The sequence below is a fragment of the Thalassophryne amazonica genome, chromosome 7, assembly GCF_902500255.1.
Source record: "Thalassophryne amazonica chromosome 7, fThaAma1.1, whole genome shotgun sequence".
Lineage (NCBI taxonomy): Eukaryota > Metazoa > Chordata > Actinopteri > Batrachoidiformes > Batrachoididae > Thalassophryne > Thalassophryne amazonica.
In genome coordinates this window covers 36,605,645-36,628,302 of record NC_047109.1, presented here as the reverse complement: position 1 = coordinate 36,628,302, position 22,658 = coordinate 36,605,645, and the positions used below count along the sequence as shown (strand labels likewise).

General features: G+C 41.1%; 1 protein-coding gene and 1 pseudogene across 1 annotated transcript in view; both read right to left on the bottom strand.

The window, feature by feature from the left end:
- Positions 1–13,474, bottom strand: part of LOC117513422 — a 33,921-nt pseudogene extending 20,447 nt beyond the window's left edge.
- A 4,100-nt stretch (positions 13,475–17,574) lies between these two features.
- The window catches only part of LOC117513793 (alpha-aminoadipic semialdehyde synthase, mitochondrial-like), a 52,644-nt gene continuing 47,560 nt past the window's right edge, over positions 17,575–22,658 (bottom strand). The window contains exons 9-10 of the mRNA XM_034174019.1: positions 19,444–19,559; positions 17,575–18,284 (exon numbers count right to left, since the gene is read on the bottom strand). Of these exons, the coding sequence (XP_034029910.1) occupies positions 18,149–18,284; positions 19,444–19,559 (252 nt within the window). The 3' untranslated portion in view covers positions 17,575–18,148. The remainder of the gene's footprint in view (positions 18,285–19,443; positions 19,560–22,658) is intronic.

The window sequence follows — 22,658 nt, the reverse complement described above, 5'->3', positions numbered from 1 at the left end:
TTTTGTGGGCATTTGAGTCTAATTTTGAAAAGCCAATTTGATTTGGTGTTTTGGGTCAGGACGGGACCGGACCGTTACAGGTGATGGACTTAAATGCTGGGAGCAAGGAACAGAACTGGTTGTGAATGAGAAGAGATTTATTTACAATAAACAAGTGAACAATTCTGCACTGGTTAGACGGCCTGCTGAGCCAAGACTGGGCCCACTTGTAGCGATGGAACACCTGGGAGCTGCAGTGCACACACGGACAGACTTGGGAGTCTGAGAACAAGCAGAAATCCTGGAGTTTAAGGTTCTGGAGCCGGGACCAGGTGGGATGCATAGAGCAGAGAACAGGAACTAGGAGAATGGAGGAGAGAAGAGGTGAGTGAGTGCACTCGTAACACTGAAGCCTTTAACAACAGACAGTTCAGGAAGGATCAAAACAGGAATTGTTCACAGTTCATGAGTTATCTTCAGAGGTGAGGTGCTTCTTGTGACTCAGTTCCAATTAAGCAGGACTTGACTTTTAAAAATAACTTGAAAGCTCTTAGTGGTTCAATATCAGAGTTCATACAGTTCTAGGAAATAGTTATTGGAACATTTCTTGGAAATAGTTCTTGGAGACAGTTATTAGTCATGCACAATCACGGACAGGAGCTGCGCGAGAGCGGAATCTTGTAGAACATAAAGGAACTTAACTGAAGCGTGGCAGAGCTACGCGCTCTGTAGCTGAGTCGTGGTGCAGATAGTCATGGAGACAGGAGTATGGTGTCAGATCAGTGACAAAACCCCAGTCGCGTAAAAAATGCATTCCAGCGTAAGTATTAACTATGCACGCAAATTATCTCTGCAAAGGTGGTGTGCACAAGGACCAGCACTCCCCCCGCCCGCTTGAACTTGATTTCTGCTCGCGTGAAGTTTATTTCTGGTCACGCAGAGAATTCCTGCTCGCTTGCTTGAAACTTATGGCACTATGGGGGCAGGATTATGGCACTATGGGGGAGGGAACCAGGTTGGCACTGGCTTTGCTGTGATTGGCTGTCTCTGGAGAGTGAAGTTTGATTGACAGTCCTCCTCTCTGAAGCGAAAATCAGTCGGCAACAATGGCGATTATCACCTGGTTTCTGCTTAAAATTTCACTCCAGTCATCATCTATCTCAGCGACAGATCTATGAAGTTTCTGTACAACAATCATTTCCACATAAATTCAGCATTATTTCATAACACATTACAGAAAGTCCTCAAAATCACCTCCTGAAACCGGCGCATCTGCAGACTGACTCTGTACACCCAAACAGATCAAAGGGAATAATGTGATTATTAACCATCAGATGACAAATTAAAACGTCGTAAATCACATGCAAACCATGACGCCACCACCTCCCTGAAGGAGACAACGGCATCTCCTTAAAAAATAAATAATTTATTTATTTATGAATCAAATCCAAACAAAACAGGTCCTGTACCAAATCCTGAAATAGCTGTATACATGAAATTATGAATACAAGAACATAAGGAGCTTATTGAATATTATTTACAAATAATAAAATAAAAGAAAATATAGGGCAACCAAACATTTACAAATCAAATTTGTCTATAAAAGAAACTACTTTTAAAACATTATTGGATTCAATCAATGATAGAGACTTATAATCAAATTTAAACTCATTCTTCCAATGAGTGTTTGGCTTTGTCTTGGAAAAAGACATTTGTGTATGTAATGTTTGCTTAGTAATATTATATTATTAATACCAGAAAGGAGGTGATAATCGCTTAAAGCCGTTGTCTCCGACTGACGTCCGCGTCAGAGAGCACGGCTGTCAATCAAACCTTGCTCTGCAGAAATGGGCAATCGCAGAAGAGCCAGTGCCGACCTGGTTCCCTCCCCCATAGTTCCATAAGTTTCAAGCGAGCGAGCAGAAATAAACTCTGCACGAGCAGAAATCAAGTTCAAGCGGGCGGGGGGGCAGGGCTGGTCCTCACACACAGCACCTTTGTGCGCGCAGTTAATATGTACGCGTGAACGCATTTTTTACGCAAATGGGGTTTTGTCACTGATCGGACGCCATACAGAAGCATTTGCGACATGGAAGTCACACAGGAGAGTGTCTAGAAACACAAAAGAAAACAACAAGCTCTAATAAAGGAATTATAGTTGGCCAGGTTACCTTGAAACGAGTTGCGGAAAGCTCCAACATCACAATGCATGGAAGCGGCAGGAAAGACGAGGTCAAGGTCATGGAATCTCAGTGAAGCTCTGGGAATTTCGTGGAAGAATCTGGCCTCAGGAAAAACGAACTGGCTTCATGGCATGGAAAATAAAGAATCCAGCAGTGAATAAGCTGAAAGCCTGGGTTTAAGTAACCTGCTGCTGATGAGCCACTCATGGACATCAGGTGTGAGGCGGTGATGAGCAGCAGGTGTTGCTCAGCTCTGCAGCGCGCCATCTGGGGGAAAAACTAACAAACTACACACAATATTAAAAAAAGGAAAGGGGAGAGGCAGATAGAGGCAGACCATGACAGTACAACCCCCCCCCCCCCAAAGAGCGCCTCCTGGTGACTAAACAGGGCAGAATGGAACCACTTAGAGCCCACAGCGAAGAACACAGAGGCTGAGAGACTCTCCAGGGCCCACAGGGGAACAGGAACTGTTTGGAGGTTAGGTCAGCTGAGGGAAAAGAAAAAAGTTCAGGGTCCAGAACAACAATCCAACGCTCCCAGAACCACACTTTCAATCATCCAGGGAAGGGAGCCCACGGCTGTGGAAAAAGAGGTCCAGGGTCACCTGTGGGGAGTCGCTCCAACGCTTCCCAGATGACATTCACAATCAACTCAGGAAAGCGCCCCCACTACCTTGGAAGATGAGGTCCATGGTCGTCGGTCACCTGTGGAATGATGGAATAGGATCTACTTGAGGTAACTGTGGAGTCCAGGAAAAACTGTCCTGTTAGGGAAATGGAAAAATTGAGGAATGGAGGACAGGCCCCTCCTGCAAGAAAATACACTGTAGCACCCACCAGCCAATGTTTCAACTCGGCAGGACCCCTAACAAAACATTAACTGGTCAGGGAACCAGAGAACTAAAACATGGGAAACTACTAAAAAAAATAAATAAATAAATAAAAAAGAATTAAAGACAGGCAGAAAAACGCAGACCTGGAATTAATGCCGCATGATTACTGCGAGGGTCTCTGGGGGAAAAAACGAGAAGACACTGCATCAAAAAAAAAAAAAAAAAAAAACTGCACACGTTTCTATACAATTGGCATAAGGTTCTGGATGACAGAGACATGGCTCGGAAGCCGGACTAACTGACGCGGATGAGGGAACTACTTTCATGGCGGATGGAGACACAGAAGCTGGTGTGATGTAGGAATCACAGAGGTGTGTAACTAACTGAGACATGCAAGAAATAAGGTTTGCTGTTCAGGGATCTGATGTATAATGTAGATTTAGAGGCTATTTGATTTGAATATTGAAAAGCCCTTTTAGTGCAGCAGATAACAGAATACAGAGGATGAACGGTGAAACAAGCACCAAATTCGTCACAAAAACTCAGACCTTAGACTGACTGGCCACTTGAATTTTCAATTGGCAGCCAGGTAGGGGTGAACTGAATTGACACAGGGGTCAAAATTAAAGATGCTCCAATCATATTGAAAACTAGAGCATCGCGCTCATAGAGGGCAAACCTCCACCAACGCTAGTTTCCAATTCCACAAAATTTTATCTTGGAAAACTTTTTCAAGGTCAAAGTCCTGTTAGAAGTGGCTTTTCATAACCTAAATTAGATGTGATCAAATATCAAGAATATGTATTTAGCTCATGCGCTTGAATCTTTTGTTTGTGTGTGTGATGTTGTCAGGATTTATTTTGTTTTTTCAACTTTTTTTCAAATAATATTCACCGAACTTTGGTTTGGTGCACAATTTGTCATTGCTTTTTGGCACTCGGTTTCCGACTGATAACTGGAAAACAGACATACAGGCGTAAAATCTGATAATTTGCATCACTTTTTACCAAAATTAGAGCAACTTTAACTTTTGACCCCTGTACAAAGTGAAGTGGACCTTTGTCACCATTCTTGCTGTTTTTACCCCATAACATTCAGTCATAGATAGTCCAAACGATATCTTTGTGATCAGACAAATAATGTGTTATAGTTTTCAACATGATTGGAGCATCTTTTAATTTTGACCCCTGTGTAATTCTTCAGTTGATCCCTACTAGGCTGTCTATTGAAAATTCAAGTGGCCGATCGGTTATTTCAAGAGTGTATGTGTGCCAATTTTGGGGATTGTTTCCAGAAATTAACAATTGTTACAGTTATCCACTTCACTATTTTGATCTATATTTTGTATTATATTTTAACTTTTGAAAAGCCACTTCTAACAGGACTATGATCTTGAAATGTTTTCCCAGTTAAAAATTTTAGAATTTGGAAACCAGTATTGGTGGAGGTTTGTAATCTACAAACACCGTACTCCAGTAAGATCATATTTTGGGGACTGCAAGGTGCTTCTCATTACATTTTGTACATTGAACATTAACACTTATGACACTTATTTTGTCAGTAATTGTAGATTAACTGGACCTAATGGATCAAGCTACTGATAGCTGCTGAAAGTCCTAATGCCCTTAGCATCCAAAATGAGATCAAACAGTAATTTCACTTGACTGAAAGAGTGGCTCCCATATGATTATGTGGTCGGAGAACTAACCACACAAGTCATGAAATAAAATGCTCAAAATGACAGACACAGAAAACAGCCAGTAGCCGCTGTTGTCATGGAGGAAGTAAACTATCTACAGAGACAAAAAAGTTTTTTTGTTTTTTCTTTTTTGTACCAGACTACAGTGGGGTAAAAAAGTATTTAGTCAGTCCCTGATTGTGCAAGTTCTCCTCCTTAGGAAGATGAGAGAGGTCTGTAATTTTCATCATAGGTACACTTTAATTATGAGAGACAAAATAAGAAAAAAAATCCAGAAAATCACATTGTAGGATTTTTAAAGAATTTATTTGGAAATTAGGGTGGAAAGGATGGCTTCCAGTGACTCCATGTTGGCTGCAGCCTAAAAAACACCGTCCAGCTTAGTTTATTTCCTAACTAAACCAGCAAATTACTCGGCATTTCTTTTCTTTTTTACTAAATAGACATGACATCATCTTTGAGAAATACTGGCTGAACTTTAGAAACTAAGGAAAGACAACCAAGAGGGCCACATGCAGACACAACTTTCCTTGACAAGACTGGAGACGTCATTTTCCGATCTAAAAGAAGATTGGTGGACGGTTTTCCAGGAGAGTATTACAAAGTATTGGTCCAAGAGCTTGTCCCACTTTTGGATAAAGTGTATAACTATGCACTTTCAGAGGGTGATCCTCCTCAGTCATGGTCTGAAGCTATTATAAGCGTCATCCACAAAGATGGTAAAGACCCAACTCTGTGTACATCTTATCGACCCATCAGCCTCCTGTCTGTGGACCTTAAAATACTTACTGCCATTATCGCAAACAGAATACAAAAGTATATTAGGAAGCTTGTGAAACCTGATCAAACTGGCTTTACTGCCCAAAGACATGGAACTGATAATGTTCGAAGAGCTTTAAACCTCCAAATAGTTGTACAGAAAAACACCCCATCAATACTTCTCAGCTTGGATGCTGAGAAGGCATTTGAGCAGGTAGACTGGGACTTTTTACAACAGACACTAAGACACATGGGCTTCAATGAGGTGTTCATAAAATGGGTCCAAACTTTTTATAAGAATCCATGGTCACGAGTGAGGGTCAATGGTTATTGCTCAGATTTTTTTTTTTTCCATTGGGACACGGCACTAGGCAGGGCGAAATTCTTTCTCCCTCTTTATTTGCTTTGTATATAGAACCATTAGCTGAACTTATAAGATCCAACCCTTACATACAGGGAATAAGAGATGAATCCAATGTACAACATAAACTGTCGCTTTTTGCAGATGATATTTTGTTATTGTTGGAGAATCCTATCATTTCTGTTCCAGCTCAGAAGCTTTAATGATTTCAGGGGATTGGCCATCACAATTGAATAATCTGGTTTCATTCAGACACTCCAAACAAGGGTTCAGATACTTAGGAGTAATTCTCACATCTAAGACCACACAGCTATTCTCATCTTACTATGATAAATTGCTGAAAGAAATTAAGACTGACTTAAACAGATGGGATGTACTACCGCTCTCTCTCTTGGGGAGAACTGAATGTATAAGAATGAATATTCTTCCTAGACTATTATTTCTGTTCCAAAACCTCCCTATTTTAATCCCACAATCCACTTTTAAATTACTGAATAAATTAATTTCAAAATTTATTTGGCAGAACAAAAGACCACGAGTACATCTTAAAATTTTATTGACTCCTAAGGAAAATGGATGATTAAATCTGCCTAACTTCAGACTGTATTATTGGGCGGCCCAAATTAAAGCTATGGTGACATGGATCATTAGTGATTCAGAGAAGCAATGGATCTCTATGGAAGAATATTCTTTACCAGGAATTTCCCTAGCACAACTCCCATTTATCAGCATGCAGGCAATGAAAAAATTAAAATTACAAATATTTGGTTCAAACATACTTTACAATTTGGAATAGGATTCAAAAGCAGTTAAAGGGAAAGGTTGTCCTTTCACGAGCTATGCCCATTAGTGTAAATATTGAGTTTTTTCCTTCCCTATTAGACAGCAGTGGTTTTCATGGGTGGGCCAAGAGGGGACTCATCACACTGAATCAGTTATTTGATGGAAATGTGATTAAAAGTTTCGCACAACTAAAAGCTAAATTTGAGTTACCAACAAGCAATTTTTATAGGTATTTACAAATACGAAGTTACGTCACAAAACATACAGACCAGGAACATATTAGAAGAGAATCTACAAACATAGAAAAAAAACATTTTATCAATTTGGTTGAAAATGCAGGGGTAATGAAAAAACAAATATCATTAATGTACCAAAAATTGTTGATTGATATGGCAGACAACACGCAACACATAAAACAGCAATGGGAAATGTAGCTAAATGTAATTTTAGAGGATGCTGTTTGGAGGGATATTTGCTCTGGGTGCCATAGGGGAGTGGGCAGTCAAAGTTGGAAGGAGTTTGATTGGAAGATGAAAATTAGGTTTTTCAGAACACCACTGAAGTCCGTCCACTTCAAAGTAAATGTCAATGACAAGTGCTGGAGAAATTCTGGATTTGTGGGTGACCAAACTCACATCTTCTGGGACTATCCCAACATACAGAACTACTGGAAAAATATTAAAAACAAGAGAATTTAATGAAAGTGAGCACCTCTCTGAACCCTGTTACTTTCTTACTGGATGTTTTTCCAGACAACTTTTCTCAGGAACAAAAATTTCTGCTTCACCTTCTTTTGATGACCGCAAGAAAATTATCACAAATTATTGGTTGAAACCGGAATCTCCCACAGTTGAACAATTGACGGTGAACATAAATTCCAGAACTACACAGAGGAACCTGATGAATGACCTGCAGAGAGCTGGGACCAAAGTAACAAAGGCTACAGACTATGCAGAGAGGGACTCAAATCCTGCAGTGCCAGGCGTGTCCCCCTGCTTAAGCCAGTACATGTCCAGGCCCGTCTGAAGTTTTGCCATAGAACATATGGATGATCCAGAATAGGACTGGGAGAATATCATGTGGTCAGATATTGCTATATGGTGTTCTTGGGATGCAACTCGTCGTGTTTGGAGGAAGACAAATGCTGAGTTGCATCCCAAGAACACCATATCTATTGTGAAGCATGGGGGTGGAAACATCATGCTTTGGGGCTGTTTTTCTGCAAAGGGGACAGGATGACTAATCTGTGTTAAGGGAAGAATGAACGTGGCCATGTACCATGAGATTTTAAGCCAAAACTTCCTTCCATCAGTGACAGCATTCAAGATGTAACGTGACTGGGTCTTCCAGCATGACAATGATCCCAAACACACCGCTCGGGCAACGAAGGAGTGGCTCCGTAAAAAGCATTTCAAGGTCCTGGAGTGGCCTAGCTAGTCTCCAGACCTCAACCCCATAGAAAAGTTGTGGAGGAAGTTGAAAGTCCATGTTGCCCAGCGACAGCCCTAAAACATTGCTGCTCTAGAGGAGATCTGCATGGAGGAATGGGCCAAAATACCAGCTACAGTGTGTGCAAACCTAGTGAAGACTTACAGGAAACATTTGACCTCTGTCACTGCCAACAAAGATTATATTACAAAGTATTGAGTTGAACTTTTGTTATTGACCAAATACTTATTTTCCACCATAATTTACAAATAAATTCTTTAAAAATCCTACAATGTGATTTCCTGGATTTTTTTTTCTCATTTTGTCTCTCACAGTTGAAGTGTACCTATAATGAAAATTACAGACCTCTCTCATCTTTCTAAGTAGGAGAACTTGCACAATCAGGGACTGACGAAATACTTTTTACCCACTGTATATACAGCTTTATTTTTTCTCTTCTAAAGTTGGACATTTTAACATGTATTCCTATGGGAACATGCTTGCTTTTGGAGGCAGCTTCAAGCAGCCAGTCAAGGAACTGCAACTTTTTCTAGTTCCAGATATGCGTTATTTGAGACCATGAAAGCTTCCCACTTGTTAATTAGGTGTACTCGGTTCAGGGGTACTTTTTTCATTGTGAGGGAAGATCAGCTATAACACTGTGCATGTGTACTTCTCTGAGTATGATCCATCACCATGCTGAGGATCCAAGCAACAGCAAAAAACACAAGGGATCCTCTTGTATCACCTAATTTTTACAGAGGGATGACTATTCCGGAGGTGGGGATAGACTGGTTGCCTACCTGGATGTGCTGATAATCAGAACCCAACATGACCAAAAGTATGTCCTCTACACATTTGACAACAACCAGAAATATGATACTCTAGAACTGGAATGCACAACATTCATTAAGAAAAATAAAATTTGGCACTGGCCCACCTCAAGTCTTGGGTCAGGACTAAAATTGCTTCCAAATGACAGAAGTAGACTGTTATCAGTCTTAATGACTTTGCTGTTATTTTTTGAGTTGACATATGTTGTTTGTACATTGTATATGTGTCTTACCTTGAAGCGCAGTGTGCCTCGGATCAGAGTGTGTGCCGTCTGGATGCCGTACAACTCTGCATATACTGTGCTGTCACCGTTAGGAAATCCCTCCAGCTTAAAATCAGAAAAGCAATCCATTGCAGTTGCGGCATCCATCAGAGAACCACCTTCTGGGATATTCACCACCTGGATGACACAAGGATTTGTTTTAGTCTCCAATTTTAAAAACAGCAAATTCAATAAACAAGTGTTTCATGTGTGTGTGTCATCTGTGCTCATTTAAAGCCACCATACCTGGTTTTCCTTGAGGAAGACAGCAGGTCTAGTAGTGCTGAGAAGGGCACCGTAAGGATACCAGCTAAACTTGTAGTGAAGAGGATTGTCTGAACATTCAGGTGCAGGAATACCGCCACAGAATGAGATGTATGACTCCACCTGAATGGACATCCAAAGTGACCATTCTGCTTAGAATCCTTGCATGGTTCAGTAACAAGACCACCATGAATCAACATTTTTTCTGAGACGATGTGGAGCAGTAACTGGGTCTTCCTTGGGGTCTCTTTGTAGTTGGACATGCCTGGAAGACCTCCCTTGAGAAATGACCAGGGGGCATCCTCGCCAGATGACCAAACTATCTACAAATGGCTCCTGTCAATGCAAAGGAGCAGCAGCTCTAGTCCTTAGTCCCTGCCAGATATTCATGCTTCTCATCCTGTCTCTGAATAAAAGACCAGGGCCCATATCCACAAAAGCAGCCTAAAGCCTGGTTCACACAACAGGATTTTAAAATTATCTTTAGGTTTCCAAACCTGAGAGACCACACACGTGAAGATAAAAAAAATCACAGATCTAACAGTTTTGGTCGTACAGTGTGTAGTGTTCAGCCACATGGTAAAAACAACACACCACACACGAACAGATTTCACACACGAACATTCCCAGCTCAGACAGGAAATCTCGCAAAATCTCTCGAGATTAAACATGACTTCAGAGTAAACAAACGGAGATACTTTGTGGACTATTTAAAACAGAGGAAAAAAAACAATACAAAAAGAAAAATTAAAGGCGTTCCTTAAAGGAGTAGAGAAAGCGCGACCACCGGACTTTCTGGTAAGTCAGAAGAGCTGTTTTGATTTTATTTTCTGCTCCGTGCATCCGTCACCTCATTTTCTGATTGGCTACACGTCACATTCAGCAGGCTGCGTGCTCGTTTGTGGTTGGAAGACACAACACACACTACGATATCGGGCCAAGACAATCTAACATGTTGAATACCCCTGATTTGCGATCGGAGCGCCCCTGACGTCCTTCCGAGCAGATTAGAGTACTCTTAACACACCACACATGGCAGGAATATCTGATAAGATTATCTTTAGCATCATCATGATTGTCAGGGCATCCATAGATTGTCGGAAAGGGAAGATCGGGTCCGATATCGGCCTAATTATCCTGCAGTGTAAACCAGGCTAAAAATAGCTCCTAGTGACGTTATTCTAAGAAAAATCTTAGAATTCCTCAAATTCTAAGACATTTCTTAGAATTTTTTCCCTTGGTAAGGTGAAAGTTGTCCACAAGCACCTTAGGCCTTAAGAGAGCTCCTAAGGTGCCAAACTGGTAAAAGTAGTGAGGAGGACTTTTAAGAAGCCTACGAGTGTCTTAAGCAGATAAGCTGATGGAAAAGACAAAGGAAGCAGAGATATTCTCCATATGTAGAATGACAGTGAGGTCAATAACACATTACCTGCTTGATCTACGTAATTATTTATGTTAATTTACTGTCTTAATGGACTTAAATTATTTAGGTTCTTGTTATCAGATACACACATTAATATTATAATTATTTTTATTATCAGTATTATTGATATTTTATTATTCTATTTTGTCATTTGATTTTAAATTGACAACAATGGCAATAAGTGTTTTCACTTTCTTGTGTCATGCATGCAATATTAACGTATTTACAATTATATTATGTACTTACATGAACATATTAATAAACTCACGCACCCACACACAGTTTTAATATGTAGATAATCAGCATTTGAATGAGATATGTTCAAACATCTTCAAGCTGTGTAACAATTCATTTTGTGGTGAGCTGAGTATGCGAGATAATCAAAGACAAGCGAGAGCTTTTGTCTTTTGGCATTCTGCCACTATATTATTTTCATGATTATGCATTTCTTAATGCAGTTATATGATCGGTTAATTTTTAATGTTCATTCATATGTAGGAGCGCAGAGTGCATTTATTTTTTATTTCCCCTTCCCTTTCTGTAACAAGCAATCACAGCTCTTAAAGGACCACGTCATACCTAGCAACGGGGTCAACCCCGCCTCTTCACTAAGATAGGAGTTTCAGTCTCCTTCTTGCTCAGACTTGCTCTCAGACACCTGCTGGCTCACCCTGAGGCTAACATTCCTTACCAGGAAATTTTAGTTTAAGTTAGGAGCTCTATGAGAGGACTTTGAGATGCTTCATGCATATGGGCCCACATATCCTACACAGGAACCCTAATTTCTGCTACTTGTATCCACAATCTTGCACTTTCAGTCACGACCCAAAGCTCAATATGACCTCAGCCTGAAACAATCTACATAATGTTAATGCATGTCCAGAACATTTTGCAACTTACAGTGCAGCCATCGGCTATGGCCTGGTCAATGCACTCCAAGGCGATCATGTGGTCAATGCCTGGGTCCAGCCCCATCTCACTCAAAATGGTGATACCTGCCGCCTGTGCACTGTCACCAAAACAGTTTCCATTTGATTTTAAGCCTCAATCCATTGAAAAATATTTATTTTCTGTTTGGTGTATTTGGTGTCACCTGCTTTGCAGCTCCTTCATGGCAGCATTTATGTAGCTAGGATTCACCATATTCACTTTCCTTTTGATGCAGTGCTTGGCAACTAGCGAGTGTAAGGCCTGAGGCAGCATGCTGGGGGCATAGGGATGAGCAACACAAAAGAGGCCAGCGATTACATACACGATTCCAGCTACTGGATACAAACAAGCCAATACTGACTACATGTGAGTCCATGCATTTATAAACACAAAGCTGTTGTATGGGCTGGCTGAACTGTGCAAAGTTTGGCCAGCGTGTTGTTTCTCTATAGTGTGACCTTTTGAGGGTGAAAGGAATGCGTGAATTTTGTCTTGTCCGCAGCTCACACCAGTAGCAAGCATCAGTGCAGACATGTCGATTTTAACGATAGAACGACTTGAGGTGGGAACTTGGGCATGCGGCGAGCTCATTCAGGTTTTTCTGGTCAACGCATCACTCCTGTAATTCGTTCGGACTTCCTACTCTACTGATATGGCTCTCTCTGGTTTTTGGCAGTTCAAAGCTACACTAAAAGGGACTCTATCTGAATCACGACAAGACTTCATGTGGAATGTGATGGCCCAGCTGAACGCCATCATTTCTAGCTTCCAGAAATGCTTCTGTCAATGGCAGAACCACCGGGAGAAGTGTGTGTAAGAGAGTACGGAGTCTGCAGAAGTGTTCTGTTTGGCCAGAAAAGCCTGAGTCATTTGAGCAGAATGAGTGGCTACAAGCTCTTCCAGACACTATTGCTTCTCCTCCATCATCAGCTACTCTGGCATGAATTTCGCTGACATGCTCCATATGCCAAAATCCTCTGTTATTCTAAAATGGAACGTGGTTAAAATCTAACATCCTCTGCAAGTTCTTGTATGGTGACATGATGGTCATCACTTGGTCATTTTGGCTTGTGAATGGCTTCTCACTCAGATTCATGTTCAACCGCTTATCCGGGATTGGGTTGTGGGGCCAACAGTTCTATGGCGGGAATATCATGGACACTGGATCATGTATGATGATGAAGTCCAGTGACAAAGATAAGTGGCTGATGTTTTGTTTTTTCCTATTATAGACACATGAGAACAATTCAAAGAAAACATTGACACCTCAATATTGTCATAACATTCATCATTCACACTTCTGACTGAAACTGGATACTGAGCTCAATCACCAGTACTATATCCTATGATGAGCACTATTTCATCTTTGGCAATCAGTGCTGTTCCATACCTGACTACCAGATCATGATCTTGCACCAAGCAGTCCAGGTATTCTTCCTGGCTGCTGACATCCAGCAGGACGGCAGTGGTGTTGCGATATTTGGCTGCAAGATCTTCTGCCTGCTTTTCAGTACCGATGCTGAGGGGAAAAAAAAGAAAATATAAAAATATCTGGATGAAACAGGACTGTGAAATAAACTGCCTATCTTGCAAGCCCCACACCAGGAAGTTACTCTTTGCCCTCACAATTTTCTGTTTGACTCGAAGACCCTCTTGGTAGCAAAAATAAGGCTTACCCACAGTGACCTGGATCTTCTCGTCACGAATCAGATATTCAACAACAGGTTCAGACATATAGCCTGAACCCAGCAGGAGGCACGTGTTTCATCCCACTTTTCTTCATCATTTGGGTCCTTTCCTGGGGAGAGGGGATTCCATAGTCTAATCACACAGCCTGAACACAACATGGAGTATTTTGTTACAATTTCATTCTGTTCTACGATTATATCAAATCTACATTTGATGTCTGACAAAATGAAATCTCTCTCTCTGATGTGCAGCATGTGTGAGTCAATGCACCCCTTAAATACTTTCTTACAGACTGGCTATGAAGCAATTTCAAATCTTAATGGTTATGGGAAATGGTTAACTATGATTCTGTTGTTTGAAATCAGTGGCCTTAATTCTAAATGATCATTAATTACACAGCCATAGATATTTTAAATGTGAAACTGTAAATACCTCTTTGATTCATGAAGTTATTGATTGATTTTAATTTTGAAGTAGCATACAACCCCAATTCCAATTAAGTTGGGACATTGTGTAAAATGTAAATAAAAACAGAATACAATGATCTGAAAATTCTCTTCAACCTATATTCTACTGAATACAACCACAAAGACAAAATATTTAATGTTCAAACTGATAGACTTTTTTGTTTTTGTGCAAATATTTGCTCATTTTGAAATGGACGCCTGCAACACATTTCAAAAAAGTTGGGCCAGGGCAACAAAAGAATGGGAAAGTTGATGAATGCTCAAAGAACACCTATTTGGAAACAGGTGAGTGTCATAATTAGGTATAAAAGGAGCATCTCCAAAAGGCTCATCCATTCACAAGCAAAGATGGGGTGAGGATCATCACTTGTGAACACCTGCATGAAAAGGTTTCATGACAATATTTTCAACCTTTCAATTGCAATGAATTTAGGGGATTCCATCATCTACAGTCCATAATATAATCAGAAGATTCAGAGAATCTGGAGAACTTTCTACACGTAAGCAGTCAAGGCCGAAAACAAACACTGATGCCCGTGACCTTCGATCCCTCAGTTGGCACTGCATTAAAAACCGACATCATTGTGTAAAGGATCTTACCGCGTGGGCTCAGGAACACTTCAGAAAACCATTGTCAGGTAACACAGTTTCTTCACTATATCTACAAGTGAAAGTTAAAACTCTACCATGCAAAACGAAAGCCATACATCAACAACATCCAGAAATGCCGCCGCCTTCTCTGGGCCTGAGCTCATTTGAAATGGACAAATGCAAAGTGGAAAAGTGTGCTGTGGCCTGATGAGTCCATGTTTCAAATTGTTTTTGGAAATCATGGACGCTGTGTCCCTCTGACAATAGAGGAAAAAGACCATCCAGATTGTTACCAGAGCGCAAAGATCAAAACCCAGCATCTGTAATGGTATGGGGGTGTGTTGGTGCCCAGGCATGGACACTTACACATCTGTGATGGCACCATCAATGCTGAAAGGTACAATTCCAGGTGTTGTGGATCAACACATGGCTGCCATCCAGGCAACGTCTTTTTCAGGGACGCTCCCTGCTTAGTTGCAGCAAGAGCAATGCCAGAGCCACATTTGCAGCTGTTGTTACAAGCAGTCGGTGGCTTCATAGTAAAACAGTGTGGGTACTCAATTGAATTGGCCTGCCTGCAGTCCAGACCTGGTCGCCCATTGGAAAATGTGTGGCAGATTATGAAGCGCAAAATATGACAACAGAGATTGCTGAACAACTGAAGTCGTACATCAATCAAGAATGGGAAAGAATTCAAAGCTTCAACAATTAAAGTCCTCAGTTCCCAAATGCTTACTGAGTGTTATTAGAAGGAAAGGTGATGTAACACAGTGGTAAACATACCACTGTCCCAACTTTTTTTGAAATGTGTTGCAGGCATCCATTTAAAAATGAGCAAATATTTACACTAAAACAATAAAGAAGTCTACGAGTCACAGAGCTTTCTCTTATCGTGCCCCTGTTCTGTGGAATGATCTCCCTGCGTCAATAAAACAGTCAGATTCTGTGGAGATTTTCAAGTCCAGACTTAAGACGCACTTATTTCACTTTCATATGACTAGCATACTGGTACAGTTTTGTTTTACGCTTTTTACTCTTTTAATTCATTTATTAGTAATTGAAGCAGGCTGCAGCCTCAACTTTACCTAAATTCTGGGTCTTTTAGTGAAGTTTAGGGCTAGTGGCCGGCGATCACCTTAGTATGTCTCTGTTTTTCTTGTTGTTTAATGCTGGCAAATTATACAGTATTTTTGTCTTTCTGATGTCTGATTCTGTTTTTTCTCTCTGTTTAAGGTGCAGCTCCATCCAGAGATGGGAGTTGCATTTGTGTTGGCGATCCTCCTGTCCTGTGCACCAATAGCATTTCTTGTATATTTGTCAGTGAATTGCTTCTGTAATTTATGTTTGTAGCATGGCCCAAGCAGAGGGTCACCCCTTTGAGTCTGGTCTGCTTGATGTTTCTTCCTCAGAGGGAGTTTTTCCTTACCACTGTTGCTCTGGGGGTTGATAAGGTTAGACCTTGGCTGTGTGAAGTGCTTTGAGACAACTCTGTTGTGATTTGGTGCTATATAAATGAACTACATTGAAACTGAAAGCGTATCAGTTTGAACATTAAATATCTTGTCTTTGTGGTGTATTCAATTGAATATAGGTTGAAGAGAATTTGCAAATCACTGCATTTTGTTTTTATTTACATTTTACACAATGTTCCAACTTCAATGGAATTGGGTTGTATTTGTAAATGAAAATAGTCCATGTTATATTCTTCATCAAATAAGATTAATTATTAAAAAGGTCACATTGTGCAAAATGAGCTTGTGTCTATCTTTTACATTTTCATGTAATTCATGAAACTAAACTATAGTTTAGTTTAAGATCATTGATTTCCTTATTTTCTGCCACTTACTTAGTTCTGTCAGGTCTGGTTAATAAATTATTCTGTTTTAGCTTTGTTCATAGTTCAATGTTTCCATCATGCTTGTCCAAGTATGTTCCCACTCCATATCACTGCACCAGCTATTGTGTTTTTGTCTCACACTTTGTTTCTGTCTGGTTTGTATTTTCACTCACTCACGCTCTTGCACTTGCTCACGTCTTTGTTACTTTCATCACTCCACTGTGTTTTCCTGCCTTCACTCTCTTGCAGTTACCTTTGTCTTCCCTGGTCATGCCCCCTTCAGAACCTTCACCAACACCTGTGTCTTGTTGCACTAATTACTTCACCACTTACACCGATCCGTCTATCGATCTCACGCTCCATCCGTCCCTCACTCGTGAACAAGACCTCGATATACTTAAACTCCTCCACTTGAGGCAAGGACACTTCACTTTATTTGTACTATTTCTAACTCTAACCATTCCCGTAACCGAACCCTACCCCTTGCCTTTACCATAACCCCTACAGACCCCCCACCACACACATTTCATGATACTGTCATGAAGATATGGCACATTTTATGACAGTATCACTAACTAAGAGATTAATTAACATTTCGTTATGCCATGGTGTGAGATCAGGCTGGATATCTAACATCTTGACAGGATGATCAGACTTATACAACTGCTTAAAACAGCCAGCCCAATACAATACTACAGCAGAAGTATTTGTCAGGATGAATCTGTCTGTGGAAATGACTGGGGTTGGACGAGGTATCTGGAGCAACACAGTGCCTTGATTTCTATGTAAGCAGGGAGAAGTTTGCTGGATCATAGACGGTTAGCCACCTGAACACAGCCTACACCCTACAACTCCTGTGGATGATATTCAGAGTGCCCAGAGACATAAAACACCTCATATGCACATACCCGGCATCATGGGCAGGCCTTAGGGGGCCTTGCCCACCCTCAGATGGGACTGCTCTGGATGGAGAAGCTTGCCAGTCACCCGCCAACCACAAAGAGAGAAAAAAAAAAAATCGCAGGCCACCATGACTACGATTTGTGCAAATTTCCAATATAAGCAGATGATTCATAATCATAATGATAAACACATTTTGATTTATCTGATTTTTACAAAATGTTTGTGAATGATTCAATTGGTTCATGAAATGACCTGGATAAAATGGAAACGTAAAATTGAAAAATATGTGTAGAGTGTTGACTACTGGACCTAACTGTTAAAGAGAGTGAGAAATGGAAAAAAAAAAAAACTATGCTGAAGGAAAAGATGGATATATGGCATTTCTTTAATCAAGGACTATGGAGGGCCCTAGAAGAGAATGAAAGAGTGAAAGAAATGGTGAATTTCACAGTTACAGAAAACTCACATTGGGTATGAGCTGCGTTGTGCATTTAAACTGCGCTCGCATGCATTTAGCCTGCACTTGCACTACAGACCTGCGCTTTGTTCACATGAGTCAGACATGAGAAGCTGCTCTTTCCTTCTCAAACTGTTATAATTGCATATTCAACAGTTCAAATTTTTAAGTATCCCAGGGGAGAAACCCCTGATTAAATAGGATTTTACACTTATGGCCTTAAAAAAAGTGCCTCCCTCAGAGCAATGCAAGGGGCTCCACAAATCTGTGTCTGATGCTGGATCTGCCTATGCACATTAGTGATTCCAACACAATACGCAGCAACTTTCAGGGTGGAACTCTCACATTCCTTTTGTATCACCAGTTGTGTCCATGTCTGCAGTTTCTACAGCCACATTTCAGACGAAATTTGTGCTTTTCTTGTATGCTACTCTGCATACAATAGTCCTTTTGTGTATTGACAGTCAATCAATCAAAGCATGCTGAAATGACCAATTTGTGTCAGGCTCACTGTAGGACAGTTTGGGTTCCAGGTGATTCGCCAGAGCAGTCAGAACACTGTCTGCATGAGGAACACACTCATCACTCAGCATCCCAAGCCTGAACACACAGACAGCAACATTATCAAATGAAATGAAAATTACTCTGCTTAAAATTGCAGCAGTGTCAGCCACGGATCCTTGGATAAATATGTAGAGATAAGCATATCATTGTGGTTCATCCTGTTTTCTCACACTCTTCTTAGTGTCACAGTTAAAATGTTTTTTGACGTTGCGTTGATTTCTGAGTTTTGCCTAATATCTCAGACGTTGCCAAATTTGGACTGCTGTTCTGAACTCTGATAATCCACCTGTTGTGTCCTTTGAAAGACTGCTGCCAGTTATAAACTTCACTGTGTACCAAACTCTTGCCGGTGTCGCAGACCGAACGGTCCTCCTATAAATCAGTCCCCCCGATGACGCGGTTCACTGATTATCACCTAATTTCTGCTTCAAACTGCACTCCCGTCATCTATCTCGGCAACAGATATCTGAAGCTTTTGTACAATAATCATTTCCACATAAATTCAGCATTATTTCATTATAAAAGGTGGCGGAAGTGATCAGAGCGCTGCGGCTAAATGAGCTGCTAGCTGGTGCGTTCATCGGACATTTCAAAGCATCACGGAATTTCTCCTCGTTTCTGCTTAAAACAGCCTAATTTCTGCTTAAAACTGACTTTAGAATGATTTAAGAGGCTTTACCTTTATCAGCTGATGGTTCATAATACCATTAATCCATTTGATTGCTTTGGGTGAAGAGACTCTGCCTCAGAGGTGCTGCTGTGGTCCGAAATGACACGTGCAGATGCAAAAGGCAGACCGATTTTTAGGGGGGGGCCGTTCGGTCTGTGACACTGGGACTCCTTTCTGAGTAATGCCCATTGGAATTGGACTCTGTTATTTTGGACTAATTCTCAATATATGAACAAACCTGTGAACCCACAAAGGGGGTTCACTGCATCATCCGTGACAGAAAGTAGACCACTTATACATAGAAACTGAACTTTGTATTGTTAGATGTTTTGGTATTGTCTAGTGCTCAAACAGGGGAAGTTTTAAATTCTTTACAGGTAGAGAGACAAAGTGATTTTAATGTTGTTGTTTTTTGGGGGGGGGCTTTTGTTTTTTGCCAGAATCCTCTTCAACAGCTTTCATTCATCAGAGGGTCATTTATTTTCTTCAACTGTTCTCACTGAGAGAAATGCGTTCTGGTCTCACCATCTTAGGGTGTCCATCCTGAAGTCATCCTTTCCAATACATTCATAAACAGCCTTTTCAAAGGCATCACTGGGCATCGAGGAGGACCATCCCATCTTCTTACAAATGAGCTCCTTCTGTAATGAAGAGATAACGGATTATAGAATATTGCTGCTTTATTGAAGACATAGCTATGCCCGTGTTACTTGGAGGCCAAAATATACTTTGGTGTTTTCCAGGTGTTATTAATTTTTATTTTAGTTATTTAACTCAAAGAGACACCATGTAAAATAGGCACCAAAAACAACACATAGTATTGATTAAAAAAAACAAAAACAAAAATCTGCTTGAATGAAGAGGAATAAGCACAATTGCTTATCGAGTCTGACCCCTTCTTCTAAAATGTTAAAAAAGACACCCCCTGTCCAACATCAACAATCTATAATTAACTTCTTGATTATTAATTAACTCATTAAATATTTATAATATTTACAGTTTTCTATAAATAAATATATACTTTCAGAAATAATTATGAACTAGCAACTAATTATAAATAGCAACACATACTCGTCATCTGGTTTAGCCTCTACTTTAGCTGCTTTCAGTGGCATTTTCTGCCGCACAGTTAACTTTCTTGCCACGCTGCCATTTACCAGTGCAGGAAGTTGTAGCTGTTAGTTGCTGGACCACTATCAGTGCTGCTCGTTGTTAGCTAACTAGCAAGCACAACTCTTCTCCTCACAGTCCAAAGTCACAAAAAAGTTTCTTTACACAGTTGTTGATCTGTGTGTTGACAGCGTACAATGACACCTAATTCTAACCAAAGGGCTGAGTAATTACGGCCTTTAGCTCAGCACAGAAGAGATTTGCTTACGTTGTCAGCGGCACAGGAAGTCCGTCCGAACATGGCAATGGAGATGTTATAATCATGGGAACCAGCAACAACTCTGGTGCAGCAAGGTGACAATTTAACAACAGTAACAGTCTCCAAAGAATAAGTAAGCAAACTTCAAGACCTTTTAAAACTTTTTTAAAAGGCAGTTTATGGTCATTAATGTATTTTAGTCATAAACTATGATTTGACCTTGGCCATATGAACTTGACATGAACTTTGCTGTAGGAGGATAGTCCACTGAGTTTATTCTCCAAGTTTGATTCAACTTGCTCTTTGTGTTTTAAGGTTATCCTCGTGGACAGACAGACAGGCATGTCCATTACAATAGCCTCTTCCACTTTGTGGAAAATCTAACAACAAACAAGCGCAATCTGAGATTTCTGATGTCCGCTAATCCAGATCTGGGTCGCCTCCACAAATCAGTGGAGTCTTCCATGGCTTAATATCTATCTGTGGTGCAAATTTGGTGAGAATCCATGAAGTAGTTTCGATATAATCCTTCAAAGCCTATATAAAGTGCCCTTCCTGCATAAAACCTGTGCCAATTCAACATGCAGATCCACCTCAAATGTGCTGTGGTGACCGCAAGTGCAAACAAGGGAGCAGCTGATGGGACTTACTTTAGTAACTATCTTTTGTCACCAAAACGCTTTACTTTCAGTGAACTTTTCTCAAACTGGTTTCACAAAGCAGCAGTGACCTCTAACACACAGGCTAAGGGTAATGTGCCAAAAATAAACACAGAAGGGTGGCAATCGTCAGTGACACAACCTGAGCACAATTCTGAAAATATTTAACAAAGACTTTGACCTTTAAACTTGGACTGTTTCTTTGCAGATAAAAATGTTTTTGATTCCTTCAAAACACAGGTTTTTAACAGTTTAATCACCCTTTTGACAGAAACTAATGTAAACATGTTAGTGCTGTGCGTTGTACCGGTGTCGCCGACCGAATCGGTCCCCCCGATGTCGCGGTTCACAGATTAACACGTCGTACCTACTTCAAACTGCATACCAGTCATCATCTATCTCAGCAACAGATATGTGAAACTTTTGTACAACAATCATTTCCACATAAATTCAGCATTATTTCATCATAAAAGGCAGTGGAAGCGATCAGAGCACCGCGGCTAAATGAGCTGCTGCTGATGTGTTCACTGCGCGTCAGACATTTCAAAGCGCCGTAATTTTGCCTCGTTTCTGCTTAAAGCAGCCTCATTTTTGCTAAAGACTGCCTTGTTTCTGTTTAAAACTGACTTTAGAATGATTTTAGGATTTTTTACTTTGTCATCTAATGGTTAATAATCACATTATCCCTTTGATCGCTTTGGATGTAGAGATTAAAGCCCAGGTTACACATAGACGGTTTTGTCGGCGGGCAGTAAGTAGACCGAAGTTCACGGTAGTTCCGGCTGTTTTCGCAGTGGAAAGGGGTGGAGCATTTTGCCACGTTTTGAGCGCTGTACTAGCCGCAAATGCGCGGATAAAATGCCGCTAAATCCGCCAAATAAAGCGGCGTTTTGACGCCGTAGCATCCAGCACACGTCAGGCAATGGGGGTTAATACCCAGTTCTATCCTTTACAATTGCAGGTTAAGACGCACGTGAGAACGGCGGTGTTCTGCTGCCGCCGATAATGCCCTGTGTACCGCTGGATTTATCCAGGCAAATCCTACGTTACTGCAGGAACTTTTGCATATAGGCACCGCCCCCAGAGTATAATAGGCTGAAGCAGCTGTCACTTCAGGGGGAGGGAGCTCATCTCTCAGCCTTTTATTCTCCTTTCCTTTTCCCCTCCTCAACGTGTCGCTCGTCTCCACTACAGAGCTCTCCTCTGCTTCTGAACCAGACCTCTTGGTAAGTCCTTGCCGCTGCCAATTTTCTTTTAGGAGGCATACTGGAGCTTCTCTGCAAAAATATCTGGAGCTGGCCACGAGTGAGAGGCCTGCATGCAGCGCACTAGCATTTTTTATATTGACCACCGCCTATCGGCCGTTTGGAACGCCGTTAACCGGGAGGTGGCGTTTAGAACGACGTACTGTCCGCTAGCGCCGCCGTTTTATCTGCCTCTGTCGTCGGTTAAAACGCCTTTGAGGACGCCGATGTGGGCTCTATCGCCATTTTACATGCTGTTGGTTAGGGATACAATGCCGGCGGCCAATTACGGCGGTGTAAACTGCGGCACTACAGGAAGGAGCAGGATGACATGGCGATTAAAAAGTATCAAACGCCGTTGTTCGCGTTGTCTCCGTCGTCACGCGAATTCTCCGGGAGCGCTCCCGGAATTATTCGACATGTTGAATAATTTTTTCGACGATTCCCGGTAAAGCCGGAACTAAGCCA